The sequence below is a fragment of the Ursus americanus genome, chromosome 14 (assembly GCF_024610735.1).
Source record: "Ursus americanus isolate L20-20 chromosome 14, mUrsAme1.1.p, whole genome shotgun sequence".
In the NCBI taxonomy this organism is placed as follows: Eukaryota; Metazoa; Chordata; class Mammalia; order Carnivora; family Ursidae; genus Ursus; species Ursus americanus.
In genome coordinates, this window is record NC_142140.1 from 54209720 (window position 1) to 54225517 (window position 15798).

General features: G+C 59.7%; 2 protein-coding genes and 1 non-coding gene across 7 annotated transcripts; 2 read left to right on the top strand and 1 right to left on the bottom strand.

Moving 5' to 3' along the window:
* Positions 1 to 521: 521 nt before the first annotated feature.
* On the top strand, positions 522 to 4603 carry ZNF358 (zinc finger protein 358). 4 transcript variants are annotated; one of them, XM_045774411.2, is made up of 3 exons: positions 522 to 734; positions 2422 to 2527; positions 2787 to 4603. In XM_045774411.2, exons 1-3 carry the CDS (start codon positions 537 to 539, stop codon positions 4523 to 4525), a joined length of 2043 nt encoding a protein of 680 aa, XP_045630367.2. In that variant the 5' UTR covers positions 522 to 536; the 3' UTR covers positions 4526 to 4603. The 4 variants fall into 4 exon arrangements, with proteins under 4 accessions (XP_045630367.2, XP_087723442.1, XP_045630369.2 ...); XM_087867316.1 differs by lacking the exon at positions 2422 to 2527 and adding an exon at positions 1481 to 1632 and having other exon boundaries at positions 597 to 734; XM_045774410.2 differs by lacking the exon at positions 522 to 734 and adding an exon at positions 1481 to 1632.
* A 616-nt stretch (positions 4604 to 5219) lies between these two features.
* Positions 5220 to 5323, bottom strand: LOC123777672 (small nucleolar RNA U13). Its single transcript, XR_006775705.1, has one exon. It is a non-coding gene; the product is annotated as a small nucleolar RNA U13 (small nucleolar RNA).
* Positions 5324 to 6590: 1267 nt separating this feature from the next.
* On the top strand, positions 6591 to 15001 carry MCOLN1 (mucolipin TRP cation channel 1). 2 transcript variants are annotated; one of them, XM_045774286.2, is made up of 14 exons: positions 6591 to 6746; positions 8760 to 8956; positions 9668 to 9835; positions 9934 to 10099; positions 10499 to 10607; positions 10839 to 10935; positions 11148 to 11247; positions 11460 to 11566; positions 11693 to 11842; positions 11986 to 12087; positions 12502 to 12624; positions 12911 to 13126; positions 14637 to 14767; positions 14865 to 15001. In XM_045774286.2, exons 1-14 carry the CDS (start codon positions 6716 to 6718, stop codon positions 14899 to 14901), a joined length of 1734 nt encoding a protein of 577 aa, XP_045630242.1. In that variant the 5' UTR covers positions 6591 to 6715; the 3' UTR covers positions 14902 to 15001. The 2 variants fall into 2 exon arrangements, with proteins under 2 accessions (XP_045630242.1, XP_045630243.1); XM_045774287.2 differs by lacking the exons at positions 14637 to 14767; positions 14865 to 15001 and adding an exon at positions 14351 to 14602.
* Positions 15002 to 15798: the final 797 nt, after the last annotated feature.

Here is a 15798-nt window from a genome sequence, read left to right on the forward strand (position 1 = left end):
AGAGTCTTACAGGGAGACGCTGGGTTAGGCAAAGATTAACAACTTTGTAAATTGCAGGGCTTCTCAGAGCCTTGGCTTTGCTTATGTGCCCTGCCAGTCTGCCAAATTTCTATAGAAGGTTTGGTGTTTTTGAACAAAGATAGAGTCAGAGACATGGGCATGAGGCAGAAACAGAGACAGAGACAGAGGAGGCCAGAAACGAGGAGCGACAGAGGGGCAGAGGCAGGAAAAGTGACAGGAAAGAGGCAAAGAGACTGAAACGGAGAGGCGCAGAAATAGAGGGACAGGGAGACAGAAAGGAACAGAGCTAGGCGCCGAGAGGGGAACAGAGATGCCGAGAGAGACGAGGGCACACAGAGACAGCGGCAGGGGCCGACGCAGGCGGGGGCCGAGAGGGACAGCAAAGGGCTGAGACGCGGGGCCGCGGCCGGCCGGGGCGAGGGCAGCGCGGGAGGGCGCGGCGCAGACAAAGGCGCGGCCGCGCGGCCGGCTCGGCCGGGCCGGGACAAAGGCTGGCCCGGGGGGCGGGGGCAGCGATGGCGACGGCCGCGGCGGGCGCGGGCGAACTACAAGTCCCAGCAGCTCCCGCTGCGGCCCTCGGCCAGCCCCTCTCGCTCCCCGGGAGCGCTTGGCGGGGCCGCTGGGCCGAGGGGGCCGCCGGCGGGGCTGGCGGGCGGGGGGCTTCCTGCGGGCCCCGGGGGCGCGGCGGGCCGGGCAGGGGCGAGGGGCGCCGGGTGAGTGTCCCCGCGAGCGGGCCGGGCGGGCGGGGGCCGCGGCCGGGGCGGGCGCGGGCGCGGGGCGCGGCCCGGGGCGACCTCTGTCCGCCCCCTCCCCCTCCCCGCCCGCGCGCCGCCCGGCCGGCCGGGGGGAGCGGGGTCGCGGGCGTGAGGGGAGGGGGCCCCCCGCGGCCCGCGGGCCTAGCGCGCCCTTTCCGCCGCGGCGTCCCCGGGGGAGGGCCCAGCCGAGCCGGGCGCCTGAAATCGGGAGGTATGGGGGGGCACCCTCAGATGTGGGGTCGGGAGTTCAGGACGCCCCCTCCCCTGGAGGCGATCCAGACCCTCTCCGTCCCAGGAACCCTGGAGGACCCCTAAGTATTGTTCTTCCCACCCTCCAGTCTGAGGTGGGGAGTTCAGGAGGCCCTTCCTCAGGAGGGGGTCGGGGGGGGGTTCCCTCTGACCCCCTGGAGCCCAGTTATTGTTCCCCTCATTCTCCAATCTTGGGGTCCAGAGTTCTGGAAGCCCCTTCCCAGGAGGTAATCCAGGGGTCCACCGTCCCCCCCCCCCAGGAACTCCAGTTCTTCTCCCCACTTCCAGCTAAGAGTTGGAAATTTGGAAGGCCCCTTCCTCAGGAGGCAATCTAAAGGTCCTCCTGCCCCCCAGAAACCCAGGAGGGGACCCAGGCATTGTTTCCCCCCACCCTCCAAATGTGGTGTCTGGGTTGAAGAGGGGATCTAAGAACTCCACCCTCTCCATTTGCTTAGCCACTTCTAGCTGTGGGGTTTCGGTTCTGGATGTCCCTCTCCCCAGGAGAGCCAGAGGCCCCCCTATCCCTCCCTCCAGGAACAGATCTATTTCTTTGCTCCCCAACCCCCAGCCATGGGGTGGATAGCTCAAGACATCACCTCCCCATCAGGTAATCCTGCCTTCCCTCTGCTCCCCAGAAGGGCCCCCAGCTATTGTTTCTCCACCCTGCTTCCAACCTCCAGGCATGGGGCTGGAATTCAGGATCTTTCCTCCAGGAGGGCACCAAAAAAGTGTCCTGACACCCATCCCTATACCTCAGCCTTGGGATCAGTTAGTTACTCAGGAATCTCCCTTTCCTAGGAGATGACCCAAGAGCCCCCCAGTAACCCAAGAGGGGTCCCAAGTATTATTTTTGCCCCCCTCCCTCCTCCCTCCCCAGCTAGGGTTTAGAATTCAGGATCTGCTATCCAACTGGGCAATCAGGTATAACACCTGTCCCTACTCCCCTGGCTATGGGGTCCATGGGTCTCCCTGTGCCTCAATGGGTCCCACCTTATCCCCCCCCTCCCAGCTTTAGGAACTGGCATTTGGATACACGGTGTTTTGACAGTTACTCCTATGCCAAACTATGAAGTCTGGCATTCAGGTCGCTTCTTCCCCAGCAAGGAAACCAGAGGTGCCCCTGCCCTCCCCCAGTGACCCAAGGGACGTACCAGATGTTGTTTGCCTCCCATTCATACCCCAGATATAAGCTTCAGGGTTCAGGGTGCTTCTTCTCTACCAGGCAAGCCAGAGGTTGCCCTTGCTACTAGGAACCCCCAAATATGTCACCCCTAACTGGACTGGAATTCAGGCCACCTACTTAGGAGCAAGCACAGGAACCTGGATGCTCACCCTCTTCCCCATGAGGGGACCCCAGTCAAGTGGGTAGGAACCCTGGACTCTCTCTCCTCCACAGGACCCAAGCTTTCCACAAGAGGAGGAGCCCAAGATGGAGAGAGGGGCAGAGCCCTGGAGCTGGGTGCTGGAGACCTCTAGTGCCAGCTCCCATGACTTCCATCCAGGTGTGGTGCTGAGAAGGGAAGGTTCCCCCCACCCCAGCCCCTCTCCAAGTTCCCCCCAGGGTCCCTCTTCTCCCTGCCTGGGCTGGAGCGCATCACAAGTCTCCCTGCAATCTGAGACAGGAGAAGGATCCATGTGTGTATTCAGGAGTGGGTTCTGGGGCCATGGCACGGCCCCCTCTCACTTCCCTGCCCAGACTCCAGAAGATACCCCCTGACATCCAGAACCTACCTCTACCCACCCTCTGTCCTCACCCTGCAGATCCTGCCCCAGAAGCAGCCAGCACTTCCACACCAGGGATGCGACGCTCAGTCCTGGTCAGGAACCCAGGCCACAAAGGCCCAAGGCCCAGTTACGAAGAGCTTGACTCCGACTCAGAGGACCTGGACCCCTACCCTGAAGACCTGGACCCAGTTTGTGAAGACCCAGAGCCTGACCCAGAAGACCTCAACACTGTCTCTGAAGATGTGGACCCCAGCTACGAAGATCTGGAGCCCGTCTCTGAGGATCTGGACCCTGATGCCGAAGCTCCAAGCTCCATCTCAGCCACCCGTGACTCGGATCCCCAAGATCTCGACCCCATGTCTTCAAGTTTCGACCTCGATCCAGACGTCATTGGCCCTGTCCCCCTGGTTCTTGACCCTAATAACGACACCCTCAGCCCCACCGAATCCCCAGACCTGGACCCCCTCTCATCCAGCCTCACTGCCACTCCGGAGGTCCTGGCCTCCAGCCCCGCGGTGCTCCCTGCCCCTGCCAGCCCTCCCCGGCCCTTCTCCTGCCCCGACTGCGGGCGAGCCTTCCGCCGCAGCTCGGGGCTGAGCCAGCACCGCCGCACCCACAGCGGCGAGAAGCCGTACCGCTGCCCCGACTGCGGCAAGTCGTTCAGCCACGGCGCCACGCTGGCCCAGCACCGCGGCATCCACACGGGCGCGCGGCCCTACCAGTGCGCCGCCTGCGGCAAAGCCTTCGGCTGGCGCTCCACGCTGCTGAAGCACCGCAGCAGCCACAGCGGCGAGAAGCCGCACCACTGCCCGGTGTGCGGCAAGGCCTTCGGGCACGGCTCGCTGCTCGCGCAGCACCTGCGCACGCACGGCGGCCCGCGGCCGCACAAGTGCCCCGTGTGCGCCAAGGGCTTCGGGCAGGGCTCGGCGCTGCTGAAACACCTGCGCACGCACACCGGCGAGCGGCCGTACCCGTGCCCGCAGTGCGGCAAGGCCTTCGGCCAGAGCTCGGCGCTGCTGCAGCACCAGCGCACGCACACAGCCGAGCGCCCGTACCGCTGTCCCCACTGCGGCAAGGCCTTCGGCCAGAGCTCCAACTTGCAGCACCACCTGCGCATCCACACGGGCGAGCGGCCCTACGCCTGTCCCCACTGCTCCAAGGCCTTCGGGCAGAGCTCCGCGCTGCTGCAGCACCTGCACGTGCATTCCGGAGAGCGCCCCTACCGCTGCCAGCTCTGCGGCAAGGCCTTTGGCCAAGCCTCCAGCCTCACCAAGCACAAGCGGGTGCACGAGGGCGCAGCTGCCGCCGCCGCCGCCGCCGCTGCCGCCGCGGGCCTCGGCCTCAATCCGGCCTCGATGTTGAGGCCAGGGCAGGTCTCCCTCCTGGGTCCTGATGCTGTTTCTGTTCTCGGCTCTGGCCTGGGCCTCGGCCCTGGCCCCAGCTCTGGCCTGGGCTCTGACCCTGGCTCCGTGCTGGGCTCCCTCCCTAATCCCAGCCCCAAAGCTGTCTCTGGCTCCCAATCTACCCCCACCCCTGATTCTGTCAAATCTGACCCTAAGCCTGGTCCCGATGCCAATCCTGACCTCGTGGCCAGCCTTGAGCATGGATCTGGTCCCAGCCCTGACCAGGATCTTGTGCCCAGCCCGGAGCCCAACCCTGAGTCTCGCCCTGACCCCTGCTCTCCCACCCATGACGCTGTCAGTCCAGCCCTCCCTACTGGCGAGAGTCCTGAGTGGGTGCGGGAGCAAGGGGCACTGCTAGGGCCCGATGGCTGAAGTGGACGCCAACACTCACGGGGGGCCTGGGGAAGTTGTGTGTCATGCAGTTTAGTAAAATCCTCCCACTGCCTCCTGGCTCTGTGTTGTGTGGCTTGCCTGTTTCCTCTTTTTCCCCTAATGCACAGCCCCTTCCTCAGGAGATGGGAGGGTGTGGCCTGTGCCAGCCATAACAGGAACCCCAATGTCCCAGCTCCCCCCTAATCCTCCAGGTTTCCCAGTCCCCCCCCCAAAGTCTCACACTGGTCCCTCCCAGCTGTTACGGCTCTGCTCCCCCAGGCCTGGCCACCCTAGTCACGGGTGGACTTCCCTGCAGGTGATCTGAGCAGGATCCCTTCCCTTTGGCTTTTCTATGAAGTGATGGAATTTCAGGAATGTTCACAGTCCAGTGGGCTGATAATGGAGGCCGATAGGAGACCCTGCAGGCAGCCCTACCCCATCGGCTCACATAACCTACCCCTTGTCCTTCACAGCCCCGGTTATTTTAGTCACAGCACTGGACAGAAGAGGTTGCTCATTTCTGTGTTGAAAAAAATCTGTTGATTGCTGGGGTCTCAGATGGGAACAAGCTAAGCATGGCCTTCACAGAACTCACAGATGCCAAATTCAGGAACATTTAAGAAGTAGTTACAGGGTATAGTTCATTCTAAGAGAAGCATAACAAGACTCCCACCCCCCATCCCCCACCCCCCTCCGACAGACAGGTAATGTGCTGAGGAGGTAGCAAGGTTTGGGGGAGACACATCTTACACAACAGCACGAATGCTCAGTCATCACACTCATGGTCCACAAAAGGATCAAGACCTCTGATTTAGGTGGGGGGACTGCTTTCCCAAGGAAGGATTCCATAATCCCAATAACCAGTACTTTTAATTGTCAGTACTGTTTGCCCAGCCTTGTGCAGTGCTCTTGCATTTTATGCCCTCGAGTTTTCTCATTTAATTGAACAGCTCCAAGAGATGGGTAACTATGACTAAGTATCCCCATTTTGCAAATGAGTAAACAGGCACGTGGAGTTTAAGGGACTCTTTGGAAGATGTAGAAGTGGCAGTTAGCTGGGCCTAGATTTATTAATTGATTGATTTTTAGAGATTTTTATTTTATTTTATTTATTTGACAGAGAAGAGAGAGCACAAGCAGGGGCAGCAGCAGGGAGAGGAAGAAGCAGGCTCCCCACGGAGCAGTGAGCCCGATGCAGGGCTCCATCCCAGGACCCCGGGATCATGACCTGAGCCAAAGTCGGAAGCTTAACCAACTGAGCCACGCAGGATCCCCTGGGCCTAGATTTAATCTAAACTGTCTGTTCTCCAGAGCTTGGGTTCTTAACCAGCATTCTTCAAAGCAAGAGTGCAAAGGCCCTGGGGCCATTGAGTGATAAGCTAGGGGAGATGGGGGCTGGAACAGAGGGCCCTGGCAGACTGAGGTCGGAATTGGCTTGTCATCCCAGAGCACTGGGAAGACATCAGCAGGTTGTGGCAGAGGACTGATATGACTTACTCTTGGAAAATGCCTCTGGCTGCTGCCTCGAGAGTAACGGGAGAGGGTGAGGAGTGGGAGCCTCAGGTCAAGGAGGAGGTCGCTGCAGTGTGCAGGCCAGGAATGTTGGGGGACTCTGGGCTGAGGGCCATAGGAGTGGAGATGAGTGGTCCTATTTAGGACTTAGGGAATGAAATAGGATTTGCTGACAGTTCAGATGAGAGGAGCAGAAGCAGAAAAAGTTGAGAGTAACCACAGGGTTTCTGGGAGGATGGAGAGGCACCCATGAGACAGGACGTATGGTCATCACCGGACTCTGCGGAGGGTAAGGGGTCAGGCACTGAATATGGAACTCAAGAATTTGGCACGGGACGCGGGCATGACAGGACCCAGGGCCGAGCCGGTCGACGCCGCACTCTCACAGCCAGCCCATCCCCCAGCACATTGATCGCCAGTCGGCTTTAGGACCTCAAGGCCGCCCTCCGCCCGCAAGTGGCCAGTAGAGGCACGCATGCGTGCTGCGGCGCAGGGGTTGTCGTGGCGCCGGGGGTGGGACAGGATCCGGTCACGTGCGCTTCCAGGGGGACGCTCTGGTCACGTGACCGCGGCGGGAGTCAGCTGACGCGAGAGGGTTTGAAGCTGCACCGCGAGGGAGCGAGGCCGTAGCAGCAGCGGCGGGCGCTCGGACCCCGGCTGCCCCGCCGCCGCCCCGGCATGGCAGCCCCCGTGGGCCGGCGGGGCTCAGGTGAGGGCACGCGCGGCCCCGCGGGACCCCGAACGCTGGCGGCGGGCGGGCGGCCAGCTTCTCCGACCTGGGGCGACAGAGCTCCCGGTTTCCCTTGCCTAAGCTCCGGTGCTGATCTCAGCTTCCCGGTGGTGGAGATAAGGACATATGGCTCCTAGAACCTGGGCGGCAGGTGGGCGCCAGCTCCTCCGACTTGGAGTGGCGGGACTCCTGTGTGCTCTTCCTGGATCCAGGTTCTGCTCGGAGTTCCTAAACTCCGGCAGCGGGTGGGCCGCCAGCTTCGCCCCGCTCAGGCCGGGGAGGTTCCCGGGCTTTGCGTTCTGAGCGTAGTTCCGATTGCCCAGCTTTGCTGGAACTCAATTTCATAAGTCCAAACTCGTGGAAGCGCAGCTTTCTCGAACACAGGCGTTGGAAACCCAGCCTCCAGTCTCTTCAGTCTCTGCCTCTCATGGGGGTACCTGGAGGAAGACCCTTCGTGGTGGTCTTCCCTTCTTGATCTAGCCGGAGATACCTGAAAGCTGTCCCTGCTGGTAGGATCTGGGGTGGGTTAACTGGGATCCCAGCTAGGGAGGCGGGCCTGCCCTCTGGCTTCCCATCCAGCTATCTTGTAAACAACACAACAGCATCCAGGCTCCAAAGGGACCGGCCAGGAGCTGGCCGTCCCTGCAGGACAGGTTCTGATGGTGCTCACATTCGTCCTGGCAGCTGTGTCTGGCAGGCGGCGGGCCAGGCCCTGGAAAGAAGCAGGGTTCTCCTGGGGACGGTGGTGGGGGTGTGTCAGGGACGGTCCTGGCCTGCTGTGACCAGCTGTGACCCCAGCGGTTGATGAAACCTTGGACCTTTCTCTTAGCGAAGAGAATAACTAGTGCTTAGAATAGCCTTTATTTGCTGAAGAATTACTGAGACTTGGCTGAGCTGAGGCTGTTATCTGCTTTATCTCACTTCATTCAGAGAACACCTTTTAGAGTTTCAACCTCAGGGTTTGTTGTTTTTTTTTTTTTTTTAAGATTTTATTTATTTGTCAGAGAGAACATGCACAAGCTGGGAAGAGGCAGAGGGAGAAGCAGGCTTCCTGCTGAGCAAGGAGCCCGATGTAGTTCTTGATCCCAGGACCCTGGGATCATGACCTGAGCCGAAGGCAGATGCTTAACAGACTGAGCCACCCAGGCATCCCCGGGGTAGACTTTTTTTAATTTCCACTTTTCAAATGAAAAGATGGAGGCTTTGAAAGATGGCCAGGATCCCCCAACTGGGAAGTGGCAGGTCTGGGATTCGGTTCTAGGGCTGTGAGAGTTCCAGAAGCTGGTGCCCTTCATGAAGATGCTATATTAGCTCATGAAAAACCACACGGGCAGGGTGGTAATAACGTCCACTGGCGTGCAGTGAGTCTTCAGCAAATGTATTCTGTTATTGTCACTGTTGTTGTTGATCGCTCCTTCTCTGGGCCTGTGGCTTGTGAGAGTGTATGCTGGATGGGCCAGGTCATGATGAGTGGAAAAGTCCTTCTTTGGGTGTTTGACCAGAAAAAACTGGAAATGTAGCTGGAATGTAGCTGAGCGCCAGGCTCATGCCTGGAGGCTGGAGTTGGGATGAGCGCTGGAGCCTTGAGTGCCCTGTGGGAAGCCAGTGGAAGCAGTTCATTCTCTTCCCGCAGATCCACAACTGGAACAATGATGGAATGTTCTGACATTCTTACCACAAGCCAACCCCTGTGATAAATGTTTTGTAAGCATCAAATCTTCAGCTTCCTGGTGAGAGGTGTTATTGCCCCATTCTGCAGATGAGAAGGCCGAGGCTCAGAGGCTGAGTGAGCAGCAGGGTCAGGAATCAGCTCAGGCCCCAAATCCGAATTTGTAACCTCTGAGCAGGACATGTATCCACAAAATGATGCTGATTCTCTGGGTTTTCTTAGATCTCTCAGAGTTCTTTGGCTGGGGCCTGGGACCTGTTTCCCCTGTGGGCAGGTGGGCCTGCCTGGGCCTGGTCCCCACCGCCCTCCCCCATTCCCCGCAGAGACTGAGCGGCTCCTAACCCCCAGCCCCGGGTATGGCACCCGGGCCGGGCCTTCCCCGGCCCCTCCCGAAGAGGAGGACCTCCGCCGCCGGCTCAAGTACTTCTTCATGAGTCCCTGTGACAAATTTCGGGCCAAAGGCCGCAAGCCCTTCAAGCTGATGCTGCAAGTCGTGAAGATCTTGGTGGTCACCGTGCAGGTGAGTCCTGTAGGGGCTCCAGCAGAACACCACCTGTGGCCACTGCTGTTCCTGAAGGAGAGTCCTGGAGTCGGAGCCTAGTCCGACCCCACAGGAACATAGGCACAGTGACGATGGCTGGAATCAATCAGGAAACCTTCTAAGATCCGTGTGGGAACAGCTCCTTGTAACCTCACTGATGTCCTTTGAGGTCCTGGCAGCTGCTATTGCCACCATTTTACCAATGAGGCAGCTGAGGCTCAGAGGGGTTAAGGGACTTGTCCAAAGTCACACAGCAGCCGAGCATGGGGAACTGGCACTTGAACGCAGGCAGTCCGATGCCATGTTGACTCTCAAAGAGAACTGATCCAGTGGCTGAACAGACAGTTGCTTCCCCCATCCCAGGCCTTGTGGTGGGGTTTGGGGACCCCAAGATGAGTCAGACCCAGCCCCTGCCCTAAGGAGCTTCTGGTCTAGTGCTGTGATTCAAGAGTATGTTACGGCACTTCTGATTTCCTCTTGGTACAAGGGCCCAGCAGTGGTACTTACCTTGTAGGTTTGGGTTAGCACAGAGCCTGGCACCTGGTAAATATCTAATGAACACTGGCCTCTGTCGTCATGAGATACGTGAGCACCTGCTGTGTGCTGCTCACTGGGGATTTATGGTGCGTGTTCCTTGTGCCCCGAGGGGGGCCCCGTCCCAGCATTGTCACTTTGCACTCCCCCCACCAGCTCATCCTGTTCGGGCTCAGCAACCAGCTGGCAGTGACATTCCGGGAGGAGAACACCATTGCCTTCCGGCACCTTTTCCTGCTGGGCTACTCAGATGGGGCGGATGACACCTTCGCGGCCTACACACGGGAGCAGCTCTACCAGGCCATCTTCCACGCTGTGGACCAGGTGCAGGCAACCAGGGGCAGGCAGGCAGGCGGGCAGGAAGGCAGGCGGGCAGGGGAGAGTGGTCAGGGCTGACAGACCCTCCCCTTCTCTGCCCACAGTACCTGATGCTCCCTGATGTGTCACTAGGCCGGTATGCCTACGTGCGGGGCGGGGGTGGCCCCTGGGCCAACGGCTCGGCCCTGGCCCTCTGCCAGCAGTACTACCACCGAGGCCATGTGGACCCAGCCAACGACACCTTTGACATTGATCCCATGGTTGTCACTGGTGAGTAGGCAGGGCAGGGCATAGCTGTCGGTAGTGCCAGCTGCTGGAATTAAAATCCCAGTTCTGCTTCCCGTTCATCTAGAAGATGGAGTTGTCCTGATCATTAATAATTTGATATTTGCAGTGTCTTTGGTAGAATGCCTGGTATGCAAAAAAATGCGAGGGTTTTAATATCGTTAATTCACTAAGCGTTTGGGAGCCCACTGAGCGCCAGCCCTAGGGCCTGTGTAGGGAGTAAGACAAACTGGGCCCCTTCCAGGGGAGACAGTGGGGAACAAATGACAAATGTCAAGTTCATAGTGAGAAGTGAAGGAGGGAAGGGGGCTGCTGGGGACTCTGGGGAGACCTGCCTGTGCCTCTCCCGCCCCCAGTGTCCCTTCCCTGACTCCCTGTCCTCAGACTGCATCCGGGTGGACCCCCCTGAGAGACCCCTTGTGCCCCCCAGCGATGATCTCTCCCTCTCGGATGGCAGCGCCAGTTACAAGAACCTCACGCTCAAATTCCACAAGTACTGCCTGGTGGAGGGGGCCTCCAGGGCTGGGCCGAGGGTTGGTGGGGGCAGGATGCCAGGCATCCTTGGCCGCCCCCCACAGGCGGGGACTGAGGAAGACCATGCTGACGCTGTGTGTGAGCACTTCCTCTGCAAGCTGCAGAGTCAGCATGGGGCAGGAGCGCTGGGGGGAGGAGCGGCAGGAGGGACCAGCAGAGCCCGTCTTCCTCACCGAAGCCTCCCTTCCAGGCTGATCAACGTCACCATCCACTTCCAGCTGAAGACCATCAATCTCCAGAGCCTGATCAACAATGAAATTCCAGACTGCTACACCTTCAGTGTCCTGGTAAGCCCAGTGTCCAGCACAAGGGTGGCAGGCCCGCCACGATCGGGGTTGCCCACGGGGCACCTGAGCCCCGGGGCTGGGGACCCTTGGCCAAGGGCAGCTTGAGGGTAATAAGGGAGATGGGGCCAGACAGGCCATCGGTCATGGGCGTCTGGGAGCCTCGGTCAGCCAAGGTTTACTCTGGCCCCTCCTGCCCTGCCGTCCTCCTGCAGATCACTTTTGACAATAAGGCGCACAGTGGGCGTATCCCCATCAGCCTGGAGACCCAGGCCCATATCCAGGAGTGTAAGCACCCCAGCGTCTTCAGGCATGGTGAGCCCCCATCCCCCAGACCCATGCTAGCAGGGGCCCTGAGCTGCCCGGGGATCCCCCGAGCCCCGGATCAGCACGGACCCAGTTCCTGACTCACCCAGGTAACCCATAAGCCCACGGAGTAGCCATAATCAGACCTCTAGGCCTGGCCTAGCCCCAGGTCTTCCAAGGCCCCAAGCCACTCCTGGTCTGACCAAGTCCTCTCCCCACAGGAGACAACAGCTTCCGACTCCTGTTCGATGTGGTCGTGATCCTCACGTGCTCCCTCTCTTTCCTGCTGTGTGCCCGCTCGCTGCTCCGTGGCTTTCTGCTGCAGAACGTGAGCACTGCCTCCAGTGTCACGTGTGTGCTCCTGAGCCAGCCTCACCCAGCTCGGGGGCCCTAAGGGCTGGGGGAGAGAGGGTCCCTTGCCCGGGCCGGCCCTCACCCCACCTGCCTCCTGCAGGAGTTTGTTGGGTTCATGTGGCGGCAGCGGGGACGGGTCATCAGCCTCTGGGATCGGCTGGAATTTGTCAATGGCTGGTACATCCTGCTGGTCACCAGCGATGTGCTCACCATCTCCGGCACCATCATGAAGATTGGCATCGAAGCCAAGGTAAGTCCTGCCCGGGGCCCTGTTGTCTCGTTCCAGGCCCTGGCCCCTTATCCTGCCCCCCCACACCCCTCCCATACCTGCCTGGGGCCCCAGGCCCTCGGAAGAGCCAGGTCAGGTGGGGTTGACACTGCTCCTGTCCCTAGAACCTGGCGAGCTATGACGTCTGCAGCATTCTCCTGGGCACCTCCACGTTGCTTGTCTGGGTCGGCGTCATCCGCTATCTGACCTTCTTCCATAAGTACAATGTAAGCTTCCTGTGTGTAGGCTGGACCCTCCAAGTGGTGGCCCCATGCTCCCCAGTTCTCATTTTCCTCCCCCTGATAAATTCACACACCTGTGGCCATCATCAGCCTCTGTAGATGGTCTGGTCACGAGCCTCTTCCCTATACTGGCCCACCCCAGACATGCCTGTCACTGCACCGGAACCAGAGCCACGGGAGTCTGCTGCTTCATACCCACCCTGTGGAGTCCGGCCACGGGATATCCTCAGGCCCCCTTGGCCCCACTCTGCCCCTTCTAAACTACCTCCAGCTTCTGTGGCCAGTCTGGTGTGACCTCAGCCAGACGCTGCCTGCTTCCCCACCCCACTCCATTCTCAAGGCCAACCTAGGCTGTGGCCACACTCTCATTGAGCCCCCCCACCCATCTGCCTGCCACAGATTCTCATCGCCACACTGCGGGTGGCCCTGCCCAGCGTCATGCGTTTCTGCTGCTGTGTGGCTGTCATCTACTTGGGCTATTGCTTCTGTGGCTGGATTGTGTTGGGGCCCTACCATGTGAAGGTAGGGGCTGTCCAGGGCGTGCTGCTCATGACCCACAGTCAGGGGGTTCCCGTCTCCCCTCTCTCCAAGCCCACTGCTAAACCCTCTGACCCCTGGTCTATTGATTGTTGATCGGGGACACTGAACGGCCCACTTTGACCCCTGGTACCTTACCAGGAGGTCTCCAGCAATTCTGCCCATTGTTCCGTCTGACCCCCCCACCCGTGACCCCACCCCACCCCGTCCCCGTGCCCCCAGTTGCACCCACGGTCCTTCTGACCCCACAACCCCACTGCCCTGCTGGCAGTTTCGCTCGCTGTCCATGGTGTCGGAGTGCCTGTTCTCGCTCATCAACGGGGACGACATGTTCGTGACGTTCGCCGCAATGCAGGCTCAGCAGGGCCGTAGCAGCCTCGTCTGGCTGTTCTCCCAGCTCTACCTCTACTCCTTCATCAGCCTCTTCATCTACATGGTGCTGAGCCTCTTCATCGCGCTCATCACCGGAGCCTACGACACCATCAAGGTCAGCGCCGGCCTGCATGCCCTCCCCCAGCCTGTCTCTGTGGGGGGCCAACCCTCACATATATACAGTCATGAACCTTGGGCTCCAGGTCCCTTGGAGTTGGGCCCGGCAGCATCTCGGCACATGGGGCAGGGTAAGGAGGCAAGGACCCAGGGAGAGAAGGTGGGAGACTCAGAAGCCGGAAGAGAGGTGGCTAGGGGCAGGGGGTGGGGGTCCTGCTGATCACAGCTGCCACATTCTCGGTTTTATCAAGGTGGGGCTCTGGCCGGTAAGGTTCCTGTGTCTGCTTTTACCAACGGGGGGAAATCATGCTGTAGAGTTTTAGTGACTTGCTTGAGGTCGGCTACTAAGTGGTGGAGCCAGTCTCAACCCAGGACTGTGTGATTCTGGAAGCCCCGATCCTAACTCTTCCATCCTGTTGGGTGGCCTGGGTAGGAGCTCTTTGGGTCCAGGGAATGGTGGTGGTCCTGCAGGCTGCAGGGGTCAGAGGAGAGGGGTTGGAGTAGAATGTGAGAGTGGCAGGTAGATACAATTCTTCTAGCAAATTTGTCTGAGGGCCCTGTGCTGGGTATCTAGGAAACGTGGTATATGCAGACTATCTCAGACCAGTAGGCGAGATGGATGGTCCATGAACAGAAGTGTGATGACCAGCTGGTGAGGGGGGTGAAGGTTGCAAAGGGATCCCCTGCTTTACACTGCTATTGGGGTGAGTCCAGGAAAGTTTCCAGAAGGTGCTAATACTGGTCCTAGTCACATGTGACTAAATTTTGAGTTTAATTGAAATGAAATACAATTCCATATTCAGTTCCTCACTCACACCACCTATCAGGTGCCCAAATGCTAATATGTCTAGTGACTACCAGATTGGACAGCACATAGCTGACCTTTGCATCTCAGAAACTTCTAGATTGACAAGAGGAGAGTGCAAGAGAGAGCACCAGGGAGAAGGAAGGCCCAGTAGCCAGAAAGGACTTGGGGATGAGATGATGGCTTCTCTACAGAATGGAAGGGGTGAAGGCTCTGCTGAAAGCCAGAGTTCTGGGGATGCATATTGCACCCCCCTCCCCCCAAGCATGAATACAGTCATCCCACAGATGCACTCCTGTCGCTCCGGCCCAAGGAGCCCTCCTGGGTCTTGCTCTAGCACCTAAACGTTACACGTGTGTATCAGCCGTGGAAATACAAGCCCAGACCTTGCTCCCGCCTTGTGTACCCACTCAGTAGATGTGCCCATCCAGGCCCCCAGCTCGTGTCAGGTATGGAGCAGCGGCAGAGGGCACCAGCTGACCAAGATGCGGGATGTGCACACATTCAGGGGCCAGGGAACGTGTCCCCGGGAAGCAAACCCTGAGGAATGACAGGTGGCGGGGACCTCGAGTGCAAAGGCGTGGTGGGGGTGGGGAGCTTGGTTGGTGGCTGAGTCACAGGAAGGAGATCCCGATGGCTGGCTGGCGAGGAGGTGGGGGGTGGGAGGCAGACCTCAAAGGGGCTACCCCGCATTTCTCCCCAGCACCCAGGCGGTGCTGGCGCAGAGGAGAGCGAGCTCCAGGCCTACATCGCGCAGTGCCAGGACAGCCCCACCTCCGGCAAGTTCCGCCGCGGGAGCGGCTCGGCCTGCAGCCTGCTCTGCTGCTGCGGCAGGTGCGAGCTGGGGCTCCGGGGCTGGGGAGAGGGAGCTTGCCAGAAGGAGCTGCGGCCTTCCGCCCCGGCTGACAGGCTGGTACTGCCTCTCCTCCAGGGACGTCTCGGAGGAGCATTCGCTGCTGGTGAATTGAGTCGGACCCGCCACTGCTGCTGGACATTAGCCCTCCGGCTGCGGAGACTCACGCTTATTTATTTTTAGGGTTTGCTTTTAAGGACCGGTTCCCTGCCGCGCCCTGAGGACCTGGGCCAGTCGGGTCGGACGCGGGTGGGACGGGGGTGGGGTGGGTGTTAAATAAACGGGAAAATAAACTTGTTCTCATTTGTAGCGGGAGGGGCATTCCCTGCGCCAGTCGGTTTTGGCCCCTTTAAGGCGTCGTCAAACAGCGGGGCGGGCTGCGCGAGACCTTACACACATGGTGGGGGGCGGGGCTGTGGCGCGCCCTGCGGCGAATAATTTAAAGGGACCGCGCCTAAGGCGCTGGGCGGAAAGCTACCGGTGTTGGCGCAGAGTGGACCCCGGCTGCGGACCGCTGGGTGAGTCCGGGTTTTCGTCGCCCCCGCAGGGGGGTCCCTTCGGGGATCGTTACCGAGTCTTCGGCTTTCCCAAGATCTGTTCTCTGATGGCCGGTAGCCCCCGAGTCTCTGATGCTCCCATCCCCCCAGTTCCCGGCAGGTGTTTCCGCGCCGGTAGTCAGGTGCGCGCTAGGATGGAAGGGGACTAGTCCCTCGTGAATTTTCCAGGTAATATTTCCAGGGCCCAGTGACTCCCCCAAATTTCCGTTACTACTGTAGCGGTGCCAGAAACATTCTCAGTCTCACAGAAAACTCCCAGTAATCAGTAATATTCCACCATTCATTCCTACGCCGGCTCTCTCGCTTAAACGACCCAGGGACGTGCCCACCCAGCTCCGTTTTCCCAGGAATAGTCCTGTATTCCTGAGAATCTCTCAGTAACTTTACAGTGACCCCCAGTAATTCCAGCGTCCCTGGTTACGTCTCCCAGTAATGGCGCCAGCATCGTTCCCAGA

What these genes read in the sequence shown, in the direction of transcription:
- ZNF358 (XM_045774411.2), top strand. Translation starts at nt 537, where the DNA reads ATGGCGACGGCCGCGGCGGGCGCGGGCGAACTACAAGTCCCAGCAGCT. An exon ending in GCAGGGGCGAGGGGCGCCGG is followed by an intron (nt 735 to 2,421) that starts GTGAGTGTCCCC and finishes TCTCCTCCACAG; the next exon opens with GACCCAAGCTTTCCACAAGA. An exon ending in CTCCCATGACTTCCATCCAG is followed by an intron (nt 2,528 to 2,786) that starts GTGTGGTGCTGA and finishes CTCACCCTGCAG; the next exon opens with ATCCTGCCCCAGAAGCAGCC.
- MCOLN1 (XM_045774286.2), top strand. Translation starts at nt 6,716, where the DNA reads ATGGCAGCCCCCGTGGGCCGGCGGGGCTCAG. An exon ending in CTCACGCTCAAATTCCACAA is followed by an intron (nt 10,608 to 10,838) that starts GTACTGCCTGGT and finishes CCTCCCTTCCAG; the next exon opens with GCTGATCAACGTCACCATCC. An exon ending in AGATTGGCATCGAAGCCAAG is followed by an intron (nt 11,843 to 11,985) that starts GTAAGTCCTGCC and finishes TCCTGTCCCTAG; the next exon opens with AACCTGGCGAGCTATGACGT.